Source organism: Prionailurus viverrinus, chromosome X, assembly GCF_022837055.1.
Source record: "Prionailurus viverrinus isolate Anna chromosome X, UM_Priviv_1.0, whole genome shotgun sequence".
In the NCBI taxonomy this organism is placed as follows: domain Eukaryota; kingdom Metazoa; phylum Chordata; class Mammalia; order Carnivora; family Felidae; genus Prionailurus; species Prionailurus viverrinus.
The window spans coordinates 12,990,544-13,015,135 of record NC_062579.1 but is presented as its reverse complement, the minus strand read 5'-3'; the positions used below and the strand labels follow the sequence as shown (position 1 = coordinate 13,015,135).

At 38.5% G+C, this 24,592-nt stretch overlaps 1 protein-coding gene across 4 annotated transcripts; it reads left to right on the top strand.

Annotated features, from left to right (window-relative positions):
- The first annotated feature begins 234 nt into the window (after positions 1 to 234).
- EIF1AX (eukaryotic translation initiation factor 1A X-linked) lies at positions 235 to 23,234 on the top strand. Of its 4 annotated transcripts, none has more exons than XM_047844228.1 (7): positions 238 to 491; positions 7,173 to 7,256; positions 10,046 to 10,149; positions 11,216 to 11,266; positions 14,398 to 14,479; positions 17,094 to 17,185; positions 17,403 to 19,028. In XM_047844228.1, the coding sequence occupies exons 1-7, from the start codon at positions 476 to 478 to the stop codon at positions 17,430 to 17,432; spliced, it is 459 nt and encodes a 152-aa protein (XP_047700184.1). In that variant the 5' UTR covers positions 238 to 475; the 3' UTR covers positions 17,433 to 19,028. The 4 variants fall into 4 exon arrangements, with proteins under 4 accessions (XP_047700188.1, XP_047700187.1, XP_047700184.1 ...); XM_047844229.1 differs by lacking the exon at positions 17,403 to 19,028 and adding an exon at positions 19,353 to 23,234 and having other exon boundaries at positions 240 to 491; XM_047844232.1 differs by lacking the exon at positions 7,173 to 7,256 and having other exon boundaries at positions 235 to 491; positions 17,403 to 19,038.
- Positions 23,235 to 24,592: the final 1,358 nt, after the last annotated feature.

The window sequence follows — 24,592 nt, the reverse complement described above, 5'->3', positions numbered from 1 at the left end:
GCGCTAACTGAAACCGTCCTTTACTATGACGCCTGGGCCCCGCCCACTCCCTCCGTGACTCCTTCTCCTCCTCGCTCATGGCCCCGCCCCCTGCGTGTTTCTGCGAACTACCGCGAACGCTTCAAAAGCGCGTCACCCTCCGCCCTAACAATGGGGGTCAGTCGGACACGCCTGCGCCATAGGGCCGGAGAGGTGGGGGCGGGCCAGCCGGCGTTGGGAGGCGGGGAAAAATGACGCAAGCAGTCGCGACGCCATTTGCTGCGGCTGAGCGTGGGCGCAGGCGGATCTCGGAAGAAGTCGGTTGCGAGACTCTCCCGCGCACGCGACCCGGCCTCGCTTGCCTGTTTGGTACCGCGCGGTCCCACGCGTCGCCCTTGGGGCCCCTCGGAAGAGTCGCTGCTGCCGCCGCCACCACCACCACCACCACCACCACTCGGATAGGAGTCGGAAACGCCGGGAGGCCGCCGTCACCGCCATGCCCAAGAATAAAGGTAATGCTGCCTTGGACCCCGGGACCACGACTCCGGTCGGCCCGGTCCTGTCCGCGGCGCCCCGTATTGCCCAGGCCGCAGTGACCTTACACTCCTCTCTGCCTGCAGGCGGCTGGACGATCCACACGCGGTTTGGGGCTTGGGAAAGGAGCTGAGAAGTTACTCTTCTGTACCAGTTTGGTCACATTGGGGTGGAGCCGACGCCATTTTTGTAGGGCCTCCTGCGGGAGAATGTGGGCTTTTGCTCCCGATTCGCGCCAGACTGACCGCGGCGCTTTATGGACCCGTGGGGAGACCTCTCCCGGGCGGCCAGGGTTTCACAAATGGGAGCCTTTGGCCTTCCTGGGCAACGAGAGTTAAGCCCTGGAAGCAGTTCTTAACTTTGAAAGAGTAATGCCTGCTTTAGTGATCAGGTACTCTTGCATGGGTTTCTTAATGAATAGTTGAGTGTTTTTGAGACCACTCCCTCTCCCTTTTTCACAGTGAATGAAACCTTAATGCGTATTTACATATTTAGGGTTCATGTCTAGAGATTTACTCTTCCCCATCCCTTTACGGCGTTTACCTTTTTTTTTTTTTTTTGGAACACTTTCATATTTAACCAGGTTTTCTTATTTTTGCTTCAGATCTTGTATATATTGTATTAGGAGTAAAGACCTTTAAGTTTTCTCCATTGTGAGGCTAAACGTCCACAAATTATCAGTCTTGAAGATGTTTATTTGGAATTTCCAAAATGGAAGGCCTAATCTACCTAAAAGGGGAAGAGTCTTAAAGAAATTATCCCCTTTTTTAGACTTCAGGAGACTTCTGTCTTTTTAAGTATCTTTATAATTTCTCCAAGGAAATTGTGCCAGTAGAAACAGGGAAATCATTGTGTTTCTCTCAGGAGAGGAGCGTATTACACAACCCACGGGAAGTTTCCTTTGGTTATTAATCCTTCAGACCCTTGCCTGGACCCAGGCCTACTTCTGTTCTCTTTTCTACTTCACAGACGGCTCCAGGGATTCTACCTGATTTCCTCTTTGTCTCTGTGGCTACTCATTTTATCCCTTGGGGTACTTGCTTGCAGTTGTGTGCAAGATTTGGTGTGGTTATCTCAAAATGTAGTTTGCAGACCCTTTTTGTAGCATTTTACTGTTAATTTTTCTGGGGTAACCTGTCTAATGTCTTATTTCCTCTTAGATGGTAATTGGATCACCTCAGTAAGTATCTTATTCTCCCTTTTATTTCTAGTCAGGAGGCTTCCAATTCCCTCACTAGATTGTAAGCTATAATAGACAGTAATGGTATCTGTCTTAATCACATTGAATTGCTAGCACTTGACACTTACTAGATGCTCAATAAATACTTGTTGGATTAAGTCACCTTCCTTTTGTTGACTTCACTCTCGGATGAATAATAATAGGTTCTACGGGAACAGGACTTCTGCATTAAACTTATACATTAAATCACATCTAATTCACTAGCCTCCTTTAAAGTTGTATTCCATTACATGGCAGTAAAATAGAGAGGGGAGTGATCAGGGTATGGTTAGTTCTGATGAATTGGCAAGCAATAGATCATTCTTTATAAATAATATTTGAAGCGTACGAAAAATATAACAATATAGTGAACACCTGGGAATCCATTATTCTGAACTTGAGAAATTAAAACACAGGATCAGTTAAAACCCTTTGTCTCTTCCCCTGTCTTCCTGTTTCTGGAGGTAACCGCCTTTCTGAATTTGGTGTTTATCATTCCATTACATGTAAAACCAATCTGTTACCTTAGAGGAACAGTGCTTTCCAAGACCCCTGGATTTCATAAGATGAGGTTTACTAATGTAGAAATAAATTCATGGGGTTTTTTTTGTTTGTTTGTTTTTCTTTATTGGAAGAGCCAGAAGTCTTCTGAATACAATCTTGGGGGTGATTTCACAAGGATATAAATTGCCATGAACTGTGTGTTGAATGAGTTTTGCTTTGGACTGATTGTTACCAGCTTATTTCCTCTAGAATCCTCTAGATTCTTTTAGCTTATTACCTCAGAAAAGGTATCCTTTGGTCCACTCATGACGACCATTTGGGGTAAGGTGCTCCCACACTTTCAGGAAGTTACTGCCTTTAATTTTAAAATTGCCCCTCCTTTAGGAATGTATAGACTACCCTTGACGGATTCATTCAAAGAATTGCCCAGCTCTGTATATAATAACTCAGTAAACAAAGCCAGTAAGATCCTTGCCCTAAAGGAGCTTTCACTCTAGTTTGAAGATCTGGCTTGAATGATTAATGGCTTGAAGCCAGAGATAACTTTACTCTTCCTAGGAAAGCAGTTTGGGTTTCCCTGAAGAATGCCTCACATACTGAACTCTAAGGACTCTGGGTGGGTCAGGATATAGAGGTCCACCTGACAATAGCACAAAGCATTATGAGACTGCCCCTAGGACTCATTAAGTGCACTGGATTCCAGAAGTTAATGTGTCTGTCTTTGCAGTGGCCAGGTGCACATTCATTATTTTGTTTGGACTATGAACCTTTTGCTGCTTCCAGGTTCTTTCCATGAGTTCTTTAGTATCACTACCACTTACAGCCTTTCTCCTACCTTTTGAAAATGGCCATCAATGTGGTTTAGTAGGTTCTGGAATGGGAACAAAATGCTGTGGAGAGAGACCCTAATATGAGGGTCAGGAACGAAAAGATCAGGTTTGAGTCTCTTCACCCACACACCCTGAAATAATAAATGAGTTAATTGTCTGATCTTCCGCGAACTCCCTGGTAAACTGGGGATAAATGTTATTACTTCATAGGGTGATTATGACAAGTAAATGGGTGACTTTATCATATAGTGGTTAAGAGTATAGTTAAGTGGGGACATACTACTCACTTCAAATCCCAGATCTCACTTCATGTGATATCGCCTTGGATAAGTCACTTAACCTTTCGAAGACTATCATCTCTTGTGAAATAAAGACAAAATAGTACCTGTCTCATAGGCATAGTTTGGGCATAGTAACTTAAGGGTAAGTTACTGGGACAGTGAGAAATCTGCTTGGATTGAAGTATAAGATAGTGGAAGGGAAGTATTGAGAGGTAGGCTGGCTTGTTTATAGGTTGAGAGATTTATGTTCCGTAAGGTGATCATGTTACCACTAACAGAAACGGGAGTGTTGATTAAGGACCAGCTTTGTAAAGAAAAAATGAGTTTTGAATAAAATCTTGAGCTTGAGATGACAGTAGCCCATTCACTGGACCCATTGTAAATATGAAACCAATGCTTAGTTGAAGTAGAGGGCTGAGATACAAAATTAGCATAGAAGTGATAGGTAATTTAATTTCCTTAGAGAAAATTTAATTTCCTTAGAAAGTGGGTTAGCAGATGGTGGGACTTTGGAATTAATGAAGCTCCAGAGGAATAGGCATAATGTAGGGTGGGGGCTGATAAAGATCCAGAATAGTGCAAGTGGTGGTGCACCTGGGTGGCTCAGTTGGTTTAGCATCCGACTCTTGATTTCGGCTCAGGTCATGATCTCACAGTTCATGGGTTTGAGCCCCAGGTGAGCCCCATGGAGCCTGCTTGGGATTGTCTCTTTCTCTCTCTCTCAAAATATATAAACTTTTAAAATAGTGCAAGTGGCCCTCTAAGAAAAAAAGAGAGTCGGGAAATGATCGGTATTATCATTGAAAGTATGAAAAACAAAGGGAGAGGGAGAATTACGGGGTTTTTTTTAAGGATATCAGGAGATAGAAGAATCTAGAATTCTAAATGGTAGAAGCAAGGTGGAGGTGTTTACATCTTCTGTTCTAACTCCCTCATTTTACGTAGTCTGAGATCCTGAGAAGTTTTTTGTGAAAGCTCCATTCATCCTTTGATTTTCCCTCCCTCTACATCTGGTCATAATTCTCTTGTTTCCATCTCAGAAATATTGTTCCTGTTTGTCTCTTCTTTATGGCTAGGTTAGGCCTGCTTCTTGGTACCTGTAATAAGGACAGTAACCTTTTACCAGTTTTCCCACCTAAAGGATCATATACCTCTGCTTTTGGTTGAAGTATTTTTTTTTTTTAATTTTTGAATAGTAAATACATTCGCAATTCAAATTTCAAAATGTGAAAAGTGCAGTCTCTTTCTAGAACATGTCCTGTTGCCAAACAGTTCTTCTCACAGGCGGTCATTGTTAAGTTTTTTGCATATGCCTTTCCAGAAGTATTTTATGTATATACAAGCAAATATGAATATGCATTTTTCTTTTTTTACACCAGTGGTAGCCTTCTACTCTTCTTCACCTTGTATTCATTTTTAAATTTACATTTTGAAGAATTTTGAATATATACATATGTACAAAAGTATACTAGTATAATATACATTTAGGTAGTTACCTCCTGGCCCCAGACACAATTCACAACTAAACTTGCACCAGCACCATCCACACCAAATCAGGATCCAGATTTGGTCTACACCTTGCTATTGGTAGATAATGTCTTTTAAGTCTGTTAAAAAATCTTTAAGTTCCCCATCTATCTGATTCTCCCCCCTCTCCCCCATAAGGTATATAGTGAGGAAAACAAATTGTCTTCCTTTGCCCCCACTGTCTGGATTTTGCTGATTTCATCCCTGTTTTAGAGAGTGTGCTTGCTTGAAAGCAAGGGAGAGGGGCAGAGAAGAGAGAATCTTAAGCAGGCTTCATGCTCAGCACGATCCCACAACCTTAGTGATGAAATTTGAAGTGGGGTTCATGAGGAAACGGCTAAGAAAGAATTCTTCAGATGTCTTTGTGCAAAAAGGTGATTTTATTATAACACGGGGGACAGGATCCGTGGGCAGAAAGAGCTGTGCTGGGATTGTGAGGAGCGACTGATGATACACTTTTAAGTTTGTGGAGGCAGTGGGGGGGGGGGGATAGAGATAGTTTCTAAGGAATTTCTGTATGCTGAAAGCAGAGTCTTATAGAACCCTGAAGATTTAGCTATTGTCAAGATAAGGTTGCATTTAGTTTTGGGTTTTTTTTTTTTTTTTAATGTTTGTTTATTTTTGAGAGAGAAAGACAGAGTGTGACTTGGGAAGGGGCAGAGAGAGAGGAAGACACAGAATTCGAAGCAGGCTCAGTCTCTGAGCTGTTTGCACAGAGCCCTATGTGGGGCTTTAACCTATGAACCTGGAGATCATGATCTGAGCCGAAGTTGGATGCTAATCAGACGCTCAACTGAGCCATTCAGGCACTCCAGTTGCTTTGGGTGTTTCATATCATGTAAACATTTATCGACATTAAGGCAGCCATAAACTCCTTGTGGAATGTTACATGCTGCAGGTCTCTGGTATCTATCAGAGTGGGCTCTAAGCTGTAAGGGGATTTAATTTAAACTACATTTTTCTTGCCTTTGTTTCCCTCATCACTGGTATCATGACCTGAGCCAAAATCAAGGGTTGATGCTCAACTGACTGAGCCACCCAGATGCCCCTGTTTTTTATTTTTATTTAAAAAAAAAAATTTTTTTTTTCAACGTTTATTTATTTTTGGGACAGAGAGAGAGCATGAACGGGGGAGGGGCAGAGAGAGAGGGAGACACAGAATCGGAAACAGGCTCCAGGCTCTGAGCCATCAGCCCAGAGCCTGACGCAGGGCTCGAACTCCCGGACCGCGAGATCGTGACCTGGCTGAAGTCGGACGCTTAACCGACTGCGCCACCCAGGCGCCCCCTGCCCCTGTTTTTTAATGGACTTTGTTTTTAGAGCAGTTTTACATTTGTAGAGAAATGAACAGAAAGTAGAATTCTCATATCCCCCCCCCAGCATGTTGTTAACATGAGCCAGTATATGTATTAGTAGGATCTGGTCTTTGATTTCTCCCAACCATCCCAGCCAAGTCCATAGATTACATTAACATTAAGGTTCATTCCTTATGCTGTATATTGCGTGAGTTTTGGCATATGTATAGTGACATGTATCCACCATTACACTATCATACAGAATAATAATTTCACTGCCCTGAAAACATTCCATTGTGTAGATGTACCACAGTTTATCCATTTGCCTACTGAAGGACATCTTGGTTGCTTCCAAGTTCAGGCAGTAGTAACTTGCTTTTTTAACTTCAAATCTTGGCTCATTGAATCTTTGCTACAGCTATAAGGTAGAATTCAAATTCTGAAGGTAGCCAGAGTTGTTCTCCCTCCACAACAAAATCAGTATATCCCATTCCAGGACCTGTAACTTGACCCCCTCACCTCCAGTCATCCTAATTGAACTCATACCTTTCGTGGGGAAGTCTGGTAAAAGGGGTGGGGGACTATTTATTTATTTATTTAGAAATCCATCAGTAACTCATTATAATATCTCCCACCCTGGCCTTTGTGGGCACCTGTGGGAGGGGTTCATTGAGCAGTGTGCTCAACCAGTGGTCATTATGATCTAGGAATTTTGGTCATTGAATGCAGATGTCCTCAGGGATCTATGTACTTTTATATAATATCTGCTTGCAGTTTGTAGTTTATGACAGAAATAACCCAAAAGGAATTTCCAAGAAGGGTAGGGGAGTAATGCTATGTGTGTGTTTAGTATGATCGGAGATTGTAAATTTAATATGATTGTGTGACCACATTAAGTGAATTTTTAAATGTAAGTGATTTTTTAAAAGCGTGTTGTGAGTCATTTAGTTTCTTTTCTATTTTGCAAATAATTAATGTCTTTTTCTTTCTTTAAAACCATTAGGTAAAGGAGGTAAAAATAGACGCAGAGGTAAGAATGAGAATGAATCTGAAAAGAGAGAGCTGGTGTTTAAAGAAGATGGACAGGGTAAGCGTTTCTATAAGTGAGGGGTTTTTTTAGTAATAGTTTTCTTTTTTAAAATAGGGAATTTTCAGTTTCTAAACATAAAAGATATAACTTTGTAATCCTGAGCAATAAAATCATGTGTTCCTCTTTGTCCTCCATTTCTCACCAACCCTCCCACCTCCCTAGAGCCCTTCTTTTAGTAATCAATTCTTGGTATGCTCAGTGTGTGTTGATTGGTGGCATTTTGAAAAAAAAAAAAATTTTTTTTTTTTAATGTTTATTTACTTTTGAGAGAGACAGAGACAGAATGCAAGTGGGTTGGGGCAGAGAGAGAGGGAGACACAGAATCCAAAGGAGGCTCCAGGCTCCGAGCTGTCAGCACAGAGCCTGACGCAGAACTTGAACTCACAAGCTGTGAGATCATGACCTGAGCCGAAGTCCGACACTCAACAGACTGAGCCACCCAGGCACCCCTATTGGTAGCATTTTTATAAACCTCTAGGTTTCATTGTTTTGCATGAATATTCGTAACTAATAAAGAATTGTACAGTTCAAAAAGAACTAAGCCTCAAAAGCTATAGTTAACAATTCCATGATTTTGTAGATTTTTTTTTTCTTAAGTAGGCTCCATTCCCAGCATGGAGTCCCAACACGGAGCTTAAATTCACAACCCTGAGATCAAGAGTCAGACACTTAACTGACTGGGCCACCCAGTAAATGGTGCTACATAGTATTTTCATTGGACAGTGGATTTTTAAGGGATGAGTTAGAGGCCTTGGCCTCATTTCTCCAGTACTATTAGCATATAATTTCAGAAAACAGAATACAATAAAACCAAACAATTGACCTTTCCAAACTAAGATACATAACACTGATTTCCCATATTTTTGAGCAATTTCTTTCTTTCTTTTTTTTTTTTTTAATGTTTATTTATTTTGAGAGAGAGGAGAAAGCACGAGCCAGGGGAGGGGCAGAGAGAGGGAAAAGAGAGAATCCCAAGTAGGCTCTGTGTTGTCAGTTCAGAGCCCCATGCTGGGCTCAGTATCACAAACCATGACATCATTACCTGAGCCAAAGTCAAGAGTCAGATGCTTAACCGACTGAGCCACCCAGGTGCCCCACAACCCTTGAGCAACTTCAAAAGCTGCTTCGGAAAAATTGCAGTATTAATGCAATGAACTCCCTTAAACCCTTCATGTGTGTGTATTTCCTGAACCATTTTAAAGTTAGTTGCAGGCTTCATGATACTTTTACCTTATTGTGTTTAAGTATATTCTCTTACATAATCACAATAGAATTATCACGCTCAGATAATTTAGCATGAATACATTATATACGTAGTATATAATCTATTTTTGAAGTTGTCCAGTTATTGCAATAATTTCCAGCATATTTTAACAAAGAACTTTATTCGATTATCCTTTTATAGAGCTTTGATGAATTTGTTCATGGCTGTGTATATATAAGCCACTAAAAATGAAACACATATTATGGCTAAAAGACATTTCAGTTTCTTAGCCTTTCTCATTCTTCCCTGCATTAATAGTTGATTTTGCTGTGACCATCGCTTTTTCATTTTCCCCACTTTGGAAGACAGACTGCCTTTGAGTTGGCCTGCCATGTTGAGGCTCTAGGTTCACTGTAGTCTGAGCAACTCACTTCAGTGTGTCAGCCCCACAGTTGAGCCTTTCAAAGTTAAGTCTCAGTGTATTTACAAATCAGTGGATATTCTCTGTGGGAGTCAGTCTTATGCACAACTTGAGTAAGCTCAAGGTTCTGAAGCAATACCCTCCCTTGCCCCCTAGTCAAGGCCCCTTTGCAAGCTAATGAATGCTCATCATCCCCTCAGTTTTCCAAGTGGCAGTAAAACTGCGTGACTTCCTGCGTTTCCTTTTGGGAAGGTTTTGATTAAAAGTTTGGCATTTTGCCTAAGTATCTTTCTGGCTTCACAAAAACTTTAGAATAATCCCTAATAATGAAATCTAATTTCACAAAGACATTACTAACGTTAAAGCTACTTTTTATGTGTCACATATACCAAAAATTATGTTGGGATTAGCTTCTGAAGGTTTTGAGGGAAAGGAGATCCAAAATTGGGAGAGGATCCCAGTGTGAGAGATTGATGGGGTGTGATGTACATTTTGGGACACGCCACCTTGATCTCCAAAAGTAAAGCATACAGTTAAGGGGTGCCTGGCTGGCTCAGTCCAAAGAACCTGTGACTCTTGGTTTTGGTCATGAGTTTGAGGCCCATGTGGGATGTAGAGATTACTTAAATAAATAAAACTTTAAAAAGTAAAGCATACAGTTTAGAAGACCAGAGTCATTCTACTTACTCAAAATCAGTAGATAATTAAAGCATTTCTGATAGTAAAGACAGTTTACCATAGAAATGGCATTATGGAATCTAGATTCTGGTTCTGCCATTGGGTTGGTTTATCACTCCCTTGTATTTATTTTACTACACATTTATTCCTAACCAATATACCTATGTGTTCTAGTCAATTTTTTTTTAATTTTTTTAATGTTTTATTTATTTTTGAGAGAGAGACAGAACGGGAGCAAGGGAGGGGCAGAGAGGGAGGGAGACCCAGAATCCAAAGCAGGCTCCAGGCTCTGTTAGCACAGTGCCCAACACGGAGCTTGAACCCACGGACTGTGAGATCATGACCTAAGCCAAAGTCGGACGCTCAACCGACTGAGCCACCCAGGTGCCCCTATGTTCTCATCCATTTTATGTGGATTTTTAAGTTGCTGTTGTAATAAAAGTTGAACAGTATCCCATACACTTTTCTTTTCTCTCCCCCAAGAATATGCTCAAGTAATCAAAATGTTGGGAAATGGACGATTAGAAGCCATGTGTTTTGATGGTGTAAAGAGGTTATGTCACATCAGAGGGAAATTGAGGAAAAAGGTAGGTGTGGAGATTTGTTTTACTTTAAAATTATGATTAATGGGGGGAAATGGCTCTATAGTTTTTATGGGTCAGGGACCTCATTTTTGTAAATTACTCAAAGATTTCAGTAGAACAGTGATATACTATGATAAATCAAAACAGCAAACTCCATGATGATAACTTTATACGGATTCCATTTAAAGACTCATTTACGTCACCTATGTTGTTAGGCCCAAAATGTTTAACCTGAACCTAGTCATGAAGAATCAATCAACAAATCCAAATTAAGGGAGACTGTAAAACAAATGTCCAGACCCTTACTACAAGGTTAGTGACCTTAAAGTTGGGGGAAATGGGCAGCAGTGGCAAGAGGGCTGAGGGTGAGAACTATTCCAGTTGAATGGAGATTAAAGAGACCTAATGGTTAAATGGGGTAGGTGGCCCGTGTATGGATTCTGATTTGAGGGTGGGGGAAATCTTTGTAAAACATGTTAAGAAAATTTCAATATGAATTATATTGTTATGGTGATACTAAATTTCTGGAATTGTGATGCTGGATGGGCTTCCTTGGAAAGTAATGATTAATTTCCCATCATAGTGGGTGTTAAGGCCAATTTATTAGTCAAGTTGGGTAAAAGTCTCTCTGACTCTGATTTTATGGGTTATTTTAAGGAGGTTTGCCAGCTTTGTGTATGTGGGCTGGTGGAAGGAAGGGGAGGGAAGGAGAAAAAAGCACATTTCTAACTTTATATTCTCACATATAATGGATAGATAACTAACCACCTGGAGTAATTCACTATTACAAATTACTAAATTTCTAATCATTCTTCTGGAATTAATGAACTCAGTTAAATAAGATCATTCTGTGTGTGTGTGTGTGTGTGTGTGTTTTAACATTCCAAATTACAGATTTGAAACATGCTCACCTGCTTAATAAAGTTTTTTGGATTTTTTTTTTTTTCCTAATTCTGAATCTAGGTACTTCACCCACAGTTGGGTGAATAGTATTTTATGGAAAGACTGACCGAGTGTTGCTTTGATTCTATATTTTTAAATGTAACATACAGTGACTTTTCTTTCTTAGGTTTGGATAAATACCTCAGACATTATATTGGTTGGTCTCCGAGACTACCAGGTAAAAAATAATAATAATTTTTTTCATCATTCACTTGATTGTATTTATGAGCCATTAATTCTTAGAACTTAAGTCATGACTGTTTTTGCCCACCTCTTTTGCCCACTGTTTTGCCACCTCTTCATGCTCTTGACTGTTGTGTTGACAAACATTTCTTAAGGGCTAGTTATGTTTTCAATATTGTGCCTAGTACACTAGTCATCATGGTTCCCAAATGGCCAGTCTCTGGAGTCCACATTTTCACTGTGGAAAAAATAATAGGCAGTGTGAATTTTCCATCAAGCTATAAATGGTCCTTTTTCCCTTTTTGATATTTAAAAAGTTCCCTTTATTGGAATGAATGATGTTATATAGTTGTGGTGTTGTTCGTGTTCTTATTTGTTAAAGTAAAAATGTAATCTTAGGGTGGGCCCCACATGCCAGTTTTTCTTTTCTTTCTTTTTTTTTTTTTTAATGCGTACATACTGAAATCAAAATATGGAAACTGCTGCTGTAGTGTATATAGCTGAATGAGTCAAACTTCCATCCCCCAAAATACTTATGGCTTGGTAGTGAAGAGAATAAGGCACACAAGTAATTACAGTACAAACCATGATAGAAGTGTGTGCTCTAAATTTGGATGACCACTTAGGAGAGAAAATGATAGTTGCCCTTCATGATCTCAACCTGGAGACTGCTTATTGTGGGTCTGTGCAATCCATTTGGTTTCCACCTGTTAGAACTCATCACCATGTATTTAATCATGTTGTGAGTGATGTTTCTATTCTTGTAACTTTGATCGTACTTTAATTTTTTAAAATATATATTCCAGAATAAAGAATTAAAATCTTTATTATAAATCAGTGGTTCTCAACCGTGAGTGAATTTGTTTCCTCCGGGGAACATTTGGCACTGCCTGGAGACATTTCTTGTTACAACTTGCTGGCCAAGGGGAGGGAGACAGTACTCTTGGCATATAGTAGATAGAGACCAGGGGTAATGCTAAACATCCTCCATTGCACAGAACAGCCCCTACAACAAAGAATTATCCAGCCTAAAATATCAATAGTGCTGAGGTTGGAAAATCCTGCTTTAATTAATACCATTTTATTTTTTTTACATATTTAAAAAAATTTTTTTAATGTTTATTTGTTTTGAGAGCGAGAGAGCACATGTGCATGCTAGCAGGGAAGGGGCAGAAAGAGAATCCCAAGTAGGCTGTGCGCTATTAGCACAGAACCTAATACGGGGCTCGATCCCACAAACTGTGAGATCTCAACCTGAGCCGAAATCAAGAGACACTTATCCAACTGAGCCACCCAAGCACCCCAGTTAATACCATTTTAATGTCCATTTTCTTTTGATTTTAAAATAACCCCAGAAGTAGGAAGAATAATTCTCTCTTTGACAGGTGAGGAAACCAAGGTTCAGAAAGATGTAACATTCTGACTATAAAATGACAGTCAAGACCAACTTTTCTGATTCTTAATCTCCCACAAGCCACCTGTCTGCCCCTGCCACTTAAAAGGGTGGTCGGGGAACCAGTAGGATCAGTGGCTTTTGGGAACTTGTTAGAAATGCAGGGTTTTGGACCCCACCCCAGTCCTCCTAAATCAGAATATGCCTTTTAACAATTTCCCTCTGAGCTTCTATACACAGCTGAAGAAGTGCTGGTTTGAATCACACTGCCCTTGCATCACTGATCATTTTTGTAGCCATTTGGACCTACTTTTAGGTTCAAAGAACTTTTAGAAGTTGAAATAATAAACTTGACACTTTTTCCTTAACTAAGATTCTTTTCAAATGGGAAAGTGTGAACATTCTAAGGCAGTAGGTGTGTGTCGTAGACTCTAGGTCTAAAGTTCTCTTTTAGACTAGCAAAAGAGCAGACGCAGGATTAAAACAAGAGATGGCTAATGTCCGCGAAAAAGACAAGAGCCCCAAATAAGGGTCCTTGCCCCATATTTATTTAGATCATAAGGCTTGCAAACGTGATGGGCATGTACAAGGAGACAAAGAAACTAGGAACATTAACTTGACGTGAGGGGGAAAGGGGATTTTGAAGATATACAATGTTTGGGGTTTGGGGTCAATACAAAACAAAATCCAGGCACAGGGCAGATGGGTAGATGGTTGTTAACAGCAGACAGGAGGCGCCTCCGCACCTGTTTATCTTTGCTGGCCTAGGGGATGAGTAGGAAGGGGAATAACCTCAGGGTTAACAAGACACCTTTTCTTTTTGTTAACCATCTCAGCTCTGGGCTGCTTTGCCTGAGGTGCAGCTGTCCACAGTTCAATTCACCAATTTACCTAACCTGGCCCTATTCTCCTATGAAAGCAGTTTTCTGCTATAGTACTAAATTTGGGGTGCTTTCACCCTAAATATCTTGTTATTCCTATGTATTGGGCACCTTTGCACCGTTTCTATTTCAGGCCTTTGCCTCTTTCTGTTTTGGGGGGCTCAGCACCCCCTCCCTGTTTTGTGGACCTTTGCACCCCCCCCTATTCTTGGAGTGCCAATCTGGTTTACCCAAACTCGGGTGTGAGCATTTTATTGACTTTGTATTTCTTTATGCCTTATTAACCCATTGGTGTAAGCCCTGGGGATTCCTAAGCTTGTCCCCCGCAGGTGTTGATATATTTGCATCAGAAACACTTGAAGAGCTTTAGAAAATACAAATTCTTGAGCTTCATTCCACATCTACTAATCTGTTTTCTGGAGATGTAAAAGCTCCACTGGAGATTCTAATCAGTTCATATTCTAAGAACCATTGATTCAAGGAAAGGTATATTAATCTCCTTAGGTCATTACAACAGTCTCAGTTTTTTAATTAGCCTGTTTAATCATCCTGTAAAAAGATTGGGTTGGCACAGTTCTGCATGTTTTTTAGAGGGTAGGAGAAAAGTATTATTTTATATTTTTGTTTTAATATTTGATTAAAATTTTAATTCCAGTATAATTAATAATATAGTCATTCAGCAATTCCATACATGATCCTGTGCTCTTCACAACAAGTACACTGGGGAGGAGGAAACTGAAATGTGAAAAAAGTTTATAAAGATGTGAGATTTAATTTTTTATCCAGTTTGAAAGTAATTTATGAAATAATATTTTGGCATAATCAGTTCTAAAAGTTACTTGTCTCTTTCAGGATAATAAAGCTGATGTAATCTTAAAATACAATGCAGATGAAGCTAGAAGTCTAAAGGCATATGGCGAGCTTCCAGAGCATGGTAATGTCTGAGTTGTTTTATTAACCTGTCATATGGTGTTAGTATTTGGTGTTACTAGGTGAAGAAATTTTGTTAGAATTTTGTGGATTTTGCATATTACTTCAGTGCTTGCATGATTTAAGTATGCATGCTTATACTTCATAATACTGGATACATTAAGAAAAAAAGTAACTTATATCCCTAATAACTACACTCCTGGTGTAGACTTTATAAACTCTGAACGTTTGCATAATACCAATCTAAAGAATAATACTGTTACACTATTTATTTCACAATAACCTTCTCAAGAGATTGTTAGTATTCATCTACTTTAAATACGAAGCAGTGATTATAATTAGCTACTGTTGTTGATTTTTACAAAGTCAGTTTTCAGTTCTTATCCTAGGTATCATAGGATTCCATTGGATTTTTTTAAAACCAACATTGTCACCAATAAAAAGTTACGCATTCTCATGTGGGAAACTTGAACAAAAATAAGTCCCTCATAACCCCACCAAAGGGGCAGTGTACTTTACATACTATATTATAAGGCTACATTTTTCACTTGATGTTTTTGTTTCGTTGTGTGTTGTTTTTTGTGTTTGTTTTATCTCTGTTGGAGATTATTAGAAAAACAATATGATTTTACTTAAGCATGAAAATTCTGCTGAAATTCTATACTTGACATTTTCAATCTAGTATGTCTGGGAATAGGACTAGCATGTCCTGGTTCATTTTCTTGCTTAGGGGTAATCATGATTTGACTAAATTTTCTGATTGGTGAATCTGTTTGGTGAGTGGTAAATTGTTAGCCTGTGCTCTGACCTTTTTTTTGAAGCATAGTTGTAAGTTGTAATGGCTTTAGAATTTGTGTGACTAAAGCCTGCCTTACTAAAAATACCTTTGTAAAATAAATAGTCGGGAGTACATCAAACTAAAAAGCTTTGCACGGCAATGGAAACCAACAAAACAAAGAGACAACCTATTGAATGGGAGAAGATACTTGCAAATGATACGTCTGATAAAGGGTTAATATCCAAAATACATAAAGAACTTCTACCATTTAACACCCCAAACACCCCCCCAAATAATCCATTAAAAATGGGCAGAGGAACTGAATAAACACTTTATTTCTTCAATAACTTTTTTTTTCTGAATAAACACTTTACACAGAAGACGTACAAATGGCCAGTAGACATGAAAGGATGCTCAGCATCACTTATCATCAGGGAAATGCAAATCAAAACCACATTGAGATACCCCTCATACCAGTCAGGGTGGCTAGTATCAAAAAGACGAAATAACAAGTGTTGGCGAAGATGGGGAGAAAAAGGAACTTTTGTGCAGCGTTGGAATGTGCAAATTAAATGAACAAACAAGGGAAACAGACTCCTAAATATAGAGAATAAACTAGTGGTTGCTGGAGGGTTGGGGGAATAGGCGAAATAGGTGAAGAGGATTAAGAAGTACAAACTTCTAGTTCTAAAGTAAGATGAAAAGTAGCATAGGGAATATAGTCAATTATGTAATAACTTTGGTGAGCATACCATAGTGTATATAATTGTCAAATCAACTATGTTGTGCACTTGAAACTAATACATTTGTCAAGTATTAAATTAGAAAAGAAATTTTAACATTTATTTTGAGAAAGAAAACATAGGAGGGGCAGAGAGGAGGAGAGAGAGGATCTGACATGGGACTGGAGTTCACAAACCATGAGATCATGAGCTGAGCTGAAATTGAGTCAGATGCTTACTGACTGAGCCACCCAAGTGCCCCTGAATTGGATTTTTTTTTTAACGTTTGCTTATTTTTGAGAGAGTGGATGAGCAAGCAGGGGAGGGGAAGAGAGAAACCCAAGCAGGCTTCGCACTGTCAGCATGGAGCCCTCTGTGGGCTCGATCTCATAAACTGTGACAGTATGACTTGAGCTGAAATCAAGAGCCGGATGCTTAACTGACTGCGCCACACAGGTGCCCCCTGAATTAAAATACCTTGTTAGAGGTGCCTAGGTGGCTCAGTTGGCTGAGTGTCCAACTCTTAATCTTGGCTTAGGTCTTGGTCTCACAGGCGTGAGTTCGAGCCCTGCATTGGGCTCCGCACTGGGCATAAAGCTGACTTAAAAAAAAAATCTCTGCAAACAAAATTAGAACTCATACTTTCCATCTTGGCTTAGCAGTGACCTTGAGATTTTGTTGTATAAAATTCTATATAGTAGGGCTGTTAGGTAGAAGTTAGGAGGATCTTTCTTATAACAAAACTTAAAATTTAAGTTGGACTCCTAAGAGTCTCTTTGCATAATTCAACAGACCACTTCTTTTTCCTGTTTTGTTTTTTTTTTATTTTTTTTAGTGTTTATTTATTTTTGGGCGAGAGAGACAGAGCATGAGCGGGGGAGGGGCAGAGAGAGAGAGGGAGACACACAATCCAAAGCACGCTCCAGGCTTTGAGCTGTCACCACAGAGCCCGATGTGGGACTCGAACCCACAAGCTGTGAGATCATGACCTGAGCCGAAGTTGGACGCTCAACTGACTGAGCCACCTAGGCGCCCCAGCAGACCACTTCTTTTAGTGGACAGTTACTCATTTTAATATCATCTTGGTTATATGAGTGCATTTGTTATTGTTTCTTTAGCTAAAATCAATGAAACGGATACATTTGGTCCTGGAGATGATGACGAAATTCAGTTCGATGACATTGGAGACGATGATGAAGACATTGATGATGTAAGTAGATGCAGCTTACATTTTTCAACTTTTGTTTCTGAATTATCTACAGAGAAACTAGCTCTTTGTCCTATCTTTGTTTAATCTAAGAATGTTGAATACTTAGGATATATTTCAAGATTTGTCCATGAATTAAAATGCTCATTATTTATCAGACAGTTAGTCAAACTGTTTATACTTTGAGGATTCTTATAATCTTTTTCACCATTTCTTCCAGAAAAGATCAGTATCTTCTTTGGCAACCTGAATGCTAGGCATTGCAGTCATAACTTGTTTGAGTGTTTAAAGAGATAGCTATTATGAAATTTAAGAGACAGTTGAAAGAAATACAAGATCTTCTCAAAGAAACATGCCTACTCAATTGAAATACTAGTAAGTTAAAAGAAGAATCTTGTTTGAACAGCTTGATATGAAGCATTGGAATTACAACATATATTAAAAGTCTTGTTAAAATTGAGACCATTTGTCAGTACACTATTTTATCGGTTGGATATGCACTGTTGGCAAACACTTGGTTTGGAGTTGGTGTATTTGAGGAGAATGTACTGTTTTGCTAACAGTAAAAGTTAGTTGCTGACTAAGACTGCAACAGAATTACCAGAGTCTTTCAGAACTACAAAGGCTGGTCTTGGGGAAGTCTGAGTTAGGCATCACAAGTGGTACCCACTAGCAAGATTCTGTAATTAACATTTTCCTATAGTTGATTTATCCCATATCTCTTATCTTTATTTGTCCATCAATCTATCTTATATTTTGATGCGTCTTCAGACCATTACGAATGCTCGTGGTGAATTAAAATTTGAGTACATATCTTCAATGTGTATAGGTGTTTATGAATTTTTATATAAATACATAATACTTTTTTTCAATGTTCTTCCCTTTGGAGATCCTGAGCCAGAGAATTCTAGTGACTAAATTGTTAATGATACTTTGATAGTAGATTTAATTATTATATTATTTATTATTTAATGATTATTATTGATTTATTGATATTATTATTTAATGATTATATACAAGAACCTGACATGGAATTGTGTTGTAAATTAAGGGGTGATATAAACATTTTTAGAGCTGGGGTAGAAGGTATTTTTGGAAATTAACCTAAGCAGAGAACACATTTGAATATGAAACCACATACACAGAGGTGTTAGGATGAGGATCTAGTAAACAAGGTTAAGACTTTCTAAGAAAAAAATTTCTGAATCTATGCCAGTGATTCCTTGGAACTGGACTCTGTAGTCCGGCAGGGAAAGAGATGATAAAGACAGTGGATACTAAAGGAATTGTACCATTTGCAAAGGCAAGGGTTGCCTTTTTTATCACCTGAGAACCCTATTTTTCCAAGACATTTCTCCAGATGGTATATAGGTATGCTAGCCTTCTTTCCTATAACCAGATTGAGAGAATTTGCTGTCACACTTGTACCTTTCTTAAAGAAATAACATTCCTAGGGGTGCCTGGGTGGCTGAGTCTTTTAAGCTCCTGACTTCATCTCAGGTCATGATCCCATGGTTTGTAGGTTCAAGCCCCGCATCAGGCTCTGCACTGACAGCTCAGAGCCTGGAGTCTGCTTCAGATTCTGTGTTTCCCTCTCTCTCTCTGTGCCCCTTCCCTGCTCACGCTGTCTCTCAAAAATAGATAAACATTAAAAGAAAGAAATAGTACTCCTGCATATCTGCTCCCCCCCAGAATAAAAAAAATCTCTCATCACCAGCACAAAAGAGAGACACTAAACTTTATTAAGAATATTATTAAAAATATTTTGTATACGGGGTACCTGGGTGGCTCAGTTGGTTAAGCATCCGACTTAACTCAGGTCATGATCTCGCAGTTTGTGGGTTCGAGCCCCACGTCGGGCTCGGTGCTGACAGCTCAGAGCCTGGAGCCTGCTTCACATTCTGTCTCTCTCTCTGTCCCTACCCTGCTCACACTCTGTATCAAAAGTAAATACACATTTAAAAAAAATTTTTTTTAAAACATCTTGTATAGCATAACATTCTGAAGGAAGTTGTAAAGATTTACTGGCAGCAAACTATAATTGAGAAAAACCTGGTGTAGAGAATTTCCTCTTCAAAGATATCCTTAGGGGGTGCAGGGCTCCCTTATGTGGTAGACTTCTGGAATATAAGAATTCTTTCATTTGATCTGATGTTCTTTTCCCTTCCAGATCTAAATTGAATTCAACATTTTACATTCCAATTTCTCTGAGGATTGTTCCAACAATTTGGATTTTGGCTGTGACCTGTTAAAGAAGATTAAAATTTATTAGCATGAGTGCAATTTGTTAAGGCAGACTGATTTGTTTCTAAGGTATTTCTTGAAAAACCGGTAATGCCGAATTCTCTTACATGAAATGTTAAGCCCCCTTTGTTCTTTTGATGTATTGGAGCTTATCGGTAAAAGAAGACATCTATTTTTTAAAAAGAGGAGAAAAATGCATTACTGCCTTTCCTACTTTGACCACTTCCAGTTAGTAAATGAATGTTCCAAATAAACCATTTACCGTACATTCATTATGGATCATGATTAAGCCCTAACTTTGACTAGCCTGTTGACCGTACATTGACTTTCTGTATATTCCAGTTACTTAGATGTTCCCTTGAGATTTTGATACAATTTAAAAGAGACAGAAATCTGCATTTGAATTAAAAAATGATTAGGCCAGTTTTTCATATTTAAGTAGCATGTGGCTATTTTTGTACTAATTTTGATATCACTTATGTTCTTTCATAACCTTATTTTGCCACTATAAACATATCAACAAAAAAGCATTTACAAAATGCAGGTTTTAGGACCTGGGTTTTAATAGCAGTTTTTAATTTGTAAGGTTAGTTACAGGAATCAAACAGTAGGTGGCACCTAGTCATCTTAACATTGAAATACTGCTATAGTTGTCCATTTTTTTTTCTTACTATGCTTAGGAAATTTCCCAAACAAGAAAAGATTGTTTTGATCATGTGCATGTATGTAGAAAATTTTTAAAGAACAAAACTATTGTTAAAAGTGTCATTTTATTTCAGAAGTCATATACATAAGCTGCAATTTTGAGTGCTTTGTAAACACTTAAAGTATGTATAAATGAAAATTTAATTTCCTAACAACTGTATAATTAAGCTTTTTTCAAACCATCCCTAAGCTGGTAAAAAAAAAAAAAAAGGGAGCGAATAACAATTTATTGAAAAGATGGTTTCTCATTTCTGAATGGAAGAGCTACAGCTGAGAAATACAATAAAGACAATGTCATGCTGCAGAGTATATTATACCCTTACTTTGTGTTTAGGATGTATTTTATTGTGTGTAAAGATTTGTTTTGCTTGTATATTATTGGGAATTTGGATTTTCTCTTATTTAGTTTTTTTGTTCTCAACGTGACTAAGATGAAATTAAGGGCTGGGCTATTTATTGGCTAGCTACATTGAAATCTTCTGCAACTTCACAAGAAGAGATCCATCATTTAGGCTGTGAACGTTTATTCTCCTGGTCTCCAGAGATGTTTTCAATGATGAAAAGTCCTACCAAGGGAGAGAAACCTTCATGTGGCTTCAAAAAAATAAGCGTATCTTCTCCAATCTCATGCTTATTCCTAAGTGTGCAAGCACTGGAATCAAAATCTGAGGTACTAGAAAACATTAAATCAAAGAATAGAAATGAGTGGATAGTTGCGATTCATGTTTCTTATTCTTTGGAGTTCTGAACACTTACCCAGATGGAATGCATCTGAAACCATGGGCTGGTTTTTAATACTTAAAGAAACTAGCCTTGAAGAATTGACTTAGTGATTGTCTTCATCAAAACCTAAACTTCCAAAGATATTTAGGCCTCTGTACAAAAAAGTGTTTTGCTAAATTTGTGGTATATATAGATCCTTCTGTGTTATTTTACCAAGAATGTAGTAACTCTGCCTCTGTGGTAGTTCATGGTAGGGATGGTACAACTCACATTTTTTTCTGCTTACCTCCTCTAGCAAATATGATTTGTCTCAAGTTTCTTGAATTACAACTATGGCCCCCATTCATGTGTTTTTTTAGTGATTTTTTTTTTCCTTGCCTAGGTAATAACAGCTCAATCTAGTGCCATTGCATCCTGGAAAATCTCATACCCTAATGATTATTAAGTGGTTGGTAAAGTTGTAGGTCATATGCAACACTGCTTGGCAGAAGTGTTTTACTAACTTGTCTTTAATGTGATATTTGTATAGATTTACTGATTTATTTCAAATGAGGAATGGGAGTGGTCCTTAGTTTTTTAGCATCTGTGTGTATGTTGTTGAGTTTTTTTGTTTGGTTGGTTTTTGGTTTGTGTTTTGTGTTTTTTGGTTATACTCCTTGATTCCCATAACACAATGCTATAGGGTATGCCCTAAAAGAAAATAAAATGTTTGAAATCCAAGAATAATGATTCTTCCTGCTAAGAGGGTATTAGGTATTACTAATGAATTTTATGGGCTTGCATTTTTCATGCAGTGTTTATTCTACTTCCAGTTAGAGCACAAATAAGTTGTATTACTAAAATGGCTCAATAACCAAACCAGGCGTTTGTGTGAAAAAAGATTTGCCAGGATTTAATTGCTTGACTGTTGAATCTTTTTTGAACATCCAGCCTCTTAAGAGACCACCTTTTAAGGTGCCTGTGAACTATGCATGATGAAAACTCTTGTATTTTATTAAGGATTGGCCATTGGTTTACTCACCACATCTACAGAATAATCATGGCTGTGAATATAGTTGGTTACAAAACTTGTGACTTGTAGTTTAACTTAATCTCATGTATCTTGTGTAAATATTAAATTATAGGATGGTGAATAACATCTTTAGTAGATAGAAACTGCTGTCGGTATTGACTTCAGAGCAACTGAGTAATCAAATAGGTAAAAGCATGTTTGAAATAAAAATACCTAGGTGGATTTATACTTTATTTCTGTTGTTTACAGATTTTAAAATATACAATATTAACTATAACTTTACAGTTAAAGTATCAGAATGAAAGTGAGTTCTTTATGTTTACCTGTCATAATGATTAAAAAGATTTGTGTTGGTAGGAAATGCTTAGATCTTTATCCTGCTTAGCAAGAAGAAGTTTCATTTATACTGTTTGGACTCCCATGAACTTTTACACACCATGTTGTGTTGTTGATTTACCTTAAACTGTCATTTTTTTTTCTTTATCCTTGCTTATTTCTTCCTGCTCAGAAAAGGACAAAATCTTAAGTCTCACTACAGATGCATTAAGACACAAGCTTCTTAGGTACAGAGAGAACCAAGGAATTTGGAGAGTATTGGACTGGGTCCTCTCTTCCCCCCAGCTGCCAGGTATTTAGGCAGTGTGATGGAGAGTGAAGAGCTTGGGCCTTGGGGTCAGGAGGCCTTTTCCCCCACCCTTCACGTTGCCCTTTACCTGCAAGTGACCATGGGCACCTTCTCTCACTTGTAGGAGTTTCAGGCTCCTCACCTGTAAGATTGGGATGATAAGAAGAGTACATGCAGAATTGGTGGAAGGGTTGATTATGTGTCCATATGTGTAATGCACCTAGAGCAGTGTCTGCCGCTTTTCACTTGGTATCCAGGACCGTATAAAATTGAACATGCACGTCTTTATATTTTCTATTGGTCATTTCTTTCACTTGCAGTCTTTGGTTACTATAATAAAAAAAAAACTTGTAGAATATATATATATATATATATATATATATATATATATATATGTGTGTGTGCATATATATATATATTCATGTCAATACAATATTTAAAATGATTGTTACCATCATTTAATTCAGCATAAGGCTAACAGATAGGAAGTCTCTAAATTGCTTAAAGATGTTTTTGCAAAATACCAACTACTCTATATTTCTTCATTGAAAGTTTATAGCTATTGATAGCTCTGGTCATATTTTATTCTTAAGTCTAATTAGAGTTCTTTTACTATGTAGATTCATGACAGCTGATTAGTACTGACTGATTAAAAGGTTTACTTTCCGGTCATTTGGAATTATGTAAAAACAATTGGACGCAAACTAATGCAATTAGAAAATAAAATATGAAATAACTTTCAATAGTATGCAGTTGCTTCTTTTTGAACGGTTTATGACTTTTTTTTTATTTTTAAGTTTATGTGTTTCTTTTGAGAGAGTAGAGAATGTGAGCGGCGGAGGGGCAGAAAGAAATCCAAGCAGATTCCACATTGTCTTTGCAGAGCTGAACTTGGGGGCTCTGTCTCATGAACCATGAGGTCATGACCTGAGAGGAAATCAAGAGCAGGATGCTTAACCCACTGAGCCCCCCAAGGGCCCCTGTTTATGACTTTTTTTTTTAAGGAAATTCAATTTTTAAAATTTTTTATGTGTTTATTTTTTGAGAGTGAGTGCACGAGTGGGGTAGGGGCAAAGAGAGAGGGAGACACAGAGTTTGAAGCAAGCTCCAGGCTCTGAGCTGTCAGCACTGACCCTGACATGGGGCTCGAAGCCACAAACTGTGAGATCATGACCTGAGTGAAGTCGAAGGCTTAACCACCTGAGCCACCCAGGCGCCCCTATGACTTCCTCTAAACTATTTAAAGTTACATTCATGAAGATTCTTTTCTGAAAACCAACTGTGATATGAGAATAATGTATACTTTGTATTTTATTTTTGTGTTTTTGGCTGTTAAAACGTTCAGACTAACAATGGGGTTGCATTTTGTGTGAGTTTGTTAACCTGTGCAGAAGATGTTTTCAAAAGGTAGATCAGTCATCCAGAATCACCTCAAATTGCCAAAATCACATTCAACAGGTTGGACCTTATTTTGTACTCTGCAGACACTTGGGTGAAACAGATATCCTCTGGTGAACTTGCTCACTTCCCCCTGCCCCCCACCTGCTCACTTTTTAAAAACTGGTCACTTCTGTTCCAATCCAGGCTTTGTCCGATTCACAACTTGATAACGGCAGATCAAAAAGTGGGGACAAAATCTGAGTAAAGTCCCATTGCTGATCCCCTGGAGAGTCAGGTATTGAAATATAGTTGGGTTTTTGCAAATTTAATAAAAATCCATGCATATTTATGACTTAAAATACTTTAGAAATCTAAGAATAATTGGAATTTTGTTAACTTGAAAAAGTATAGAAACTCAGTCTTTTTAAAAAGCCAATTTTACTTAAGAGTGCCCCTGAGAAGCAGTAAAAATTATTAATTTCATTGAATCCAGCCCTAGAGTACATGTCTTTATTTTTTTTTTAATTTTTTTAATGTTTATTTATTTTTGAGAGAGAGAGAGTGTGAGTAGGGGAGGGGCAGAGAGAGACAGGGAGACACAGAATCTGAAGCAGGCTCCAGGCTCTGAGCTGTCAGCACAGAGCCCGACGCGGGACTTGAACTCACAAACTGTGAGATCATGACCTGAGCTGAAGTCGGACGTTTAACCTACTGAACCACC

Bases quoted from the DNA above. Each gene is read 5' to 3' on its own strand.
- EIF1AX (XM_047844228.1), top strand. The intron at 14,480-17,093 runs GTAATGTCTGAG...TTGTTTCTTTAG, and splicing joins TGGCGAGCTTCCAGAGCATG to CTAAAATCAATGAAACGGAT. The intron at 17,186-17,402 runs GTAAGTAGATGC...CATTTCTTCCAG, and splicing joins ATGATGAAGACATTGATGAT to AAAAGATCAGTATCTTCTTT.